General features: G+C 42.4%; 1 protein-coding gene across 1 annotated transcript in view; it reads right to left on the bottom strand.

Annotated features, from left to right (window-relative positions):
* The window catches only part of dnaaf9 (dynein axonemal assembly factor 9), a 94,887-nt gene that overhangs the window by 6,796 nt on the left and 85,591 nt on the right, over positions 1-2,500 (bottom strand). The window contains exon 33 of the mRNA XM_063184065.1: positions 604-678. Within this exon, the coding sequence (XP_063040135.1) occupies positions 604-678 (75 nt within the window). The remainder of the gene's footprint in view (positions 1-603; positions 679-2,500) is intronic.

The raw sequence follows: 2,500 nt of genomic DNA, 5'->3' as shown, positions 1-2,500 counted from the left end.
AAACAAAAAAGAAAGAACGACTGAATAACAACCAGAAGAAGAAGAGAACCAAGCTGTTGGAGAGATCCTACCGTCCCACGTCGTTAGCCTACGGCTAGCCCAGCGCTAGCATTGCAGCTGTGTACACGTAGCTCTGTACCGTACCATCTTCCAGTGGGAAAACGCAGGGGCACGTGCTTACTGCACGCATGTACACCCTCACGAACACACACACACACACACACACACATCCTCGCACACGAGCAACCAAGATAAAGAGAAAGACTCAAGAGAACAGGGGCTGTGGTGCCTCCATCTTGGTATAGGGCTGGCAGAGACAAAGCCACAGCTAGAATACCTGCAACAGTGGAAGGACAAGGGAAGGAGAAACAGCCTATCCATTTACACACAGAGGAAGACAGGCAAACAAAGTCACACATTCACACACACACACACACACACACACAGTTTCCCCTTCCTCATGTTCTCCCATTGCAGCAGTGCAGAATTTATAGTCGATGTGAGACAGACACACAATATGTGTATTGCAAAAAAATCGGTGTGTGAGTGTGTGTGTGTGTCTTACCAGAGAAAAAGGCGAGGTGTATGTGTGTGTGAGCATACCGGAGAATCGGACGGTGCCCCGCAGGTGGTAGATGTTCCCCTTGAACGGGCTGGCCTTCAGAGAAGACTTCAACGCTGAGGACACACACACACACACACACACACACACACACACACACACACACACACACACACACACACACACACACACACACACACACACACACGATATAGACACATAAATAGACACACACACATATAGATCCTCAATCTCTCTTCATGCAACATTGCAACACATTTCAAGGCTGAGGACACACACACACACACACACACACACACACACACACACACACACACACACACACACACACACACACGCATAGATGTGCACACAGGCACAAACACACACACACACACACACACACACACACACACACATACGCATAGAAGCGCGCGCACACACAAACACACATTACACAACCTTGATCTCTCTCTTCATGCATAACTGAGTGTGTATCTGCATGCCTAAACAACATGCAATGCAACATCTGCCTAATTATATATGAAAGTAAGTAGCCTAATAAGGGACACTTCACTTGGGCACATGCAGTGTGCTTGATCTTATTGTAGGGGTCAGAGACTGAGGACCATGGTCCATTTCCTCAAGGTGCAACCATGCTGACTACTGTGGATTAACTGGTTGTGGGAGGTGAAACAAAAAAGAAATTCAATTATTTCTTCATCAAAGCTTTGGTTTGAAACAAAAGTTTCATGCGTTTTTAAAGCCGTTATTGTTGACAACAATTAGTATGTCAAAATCGAATTTCCATCAGTTTGGAGTTGAATGCCGAAGATGCTGGAAAACTTCCATTTTTTAACAATTGCATTTAGTGATCCTCAACGTCAACGTCAAGTCAAGTCAGCTATTGTCAATTTCTTCATATGCACAGGTCATTCAAAGAAATTGAAATTTCCTTTCTTTCTCTATACCATGAAGGGCATGGATATACACAGGACTGACATTTACTGACTGAGATCAAAGTGCAAGACAGGACAAGTAACAGTGATCATAATTCAAACCCCTCTCTTCTAAAAACTTCTTATTACGTCAGAGCAGAGAACGGATTTAAGTAGCGCAAACAGGTGGGACTACCCTTTGTACTACATACGGTATCTATGTCAAATTTAAAGCCATTAGGAATGCTTCAAATTCATTCTGGTGATAAATATTCATGAAAAAATGTGTGTACAATTTCATAATGATTACCTACGTACAATTCTTCACACACTGACCACAGAGAAAATGCTCTGAACAAAACAAAGCACCCAGCAGCTCTGCACGTTTTACTGAATATTCACGCGTAGAGACAAAAGAATCTTTAACTTTATGGAGAGTCATTATTCTAGCACCTGTGCAGATGAGAAATCAAGCGGTAACACAATGCTGCTGTTTAACTGGACTTTAAAAAATAAATATATTTCATTTAATTTCAGACCAGCTTTTCAGTCAATTGGTGCAAGAGTCATGTTTTCAAACATTTGCTTGGTTCATTGCCATGGTAACTTTTCGTAAGAAAAAAAAAGACGATTTATTTTCCTCTACACAAATTTTGCAGATAAACACGAGTTGCATTCACTGATGACGCGATTAATGTCAGCCACTTCAAGTCATAACACTGTGTGACCAAAAATCCCAGTAAGTCTTTTCAAAAAACTTGATGAGATCCCCTCATGGAAAAGCAGGAAGTCAACAGCTCATCATGGTCGACATTAAGACTTTAAGATTTAAGAAGAGCGGCATTAAGATTTCCAGCCAGATTGCGGCCCACTGTCACTTTGCAAGGATGAAATGGATAAGACAAACTTTTTTTTTCGCATGGCCTGCTTAACATTTCACGAGTTACGCAACGCGCTAAGAACTGATTGCGCTCCCCTCATCAGCTGAACACAAAACACA

Source organism: Engraulis encrasicolus, chromosome 19, assembly GCF_034702125.1.
Source record: "Engraulis encrasicolus isolate BLACKSEA-1 chromosome 19, IST_EnEncr_1.0, whole genome shotgun sequence".
Taxonomy (NCBI): Eukaryota; Metazoa; Chordata; class Actinopteri; order Clupeiformes; family Engraulidae; genus Engraulis; species Engraulis encrasicolus.
Note: the sequence above shows the minus strand (reverse complement) of the source record. Positions and strands in the feature narration are given on the sequence as shown.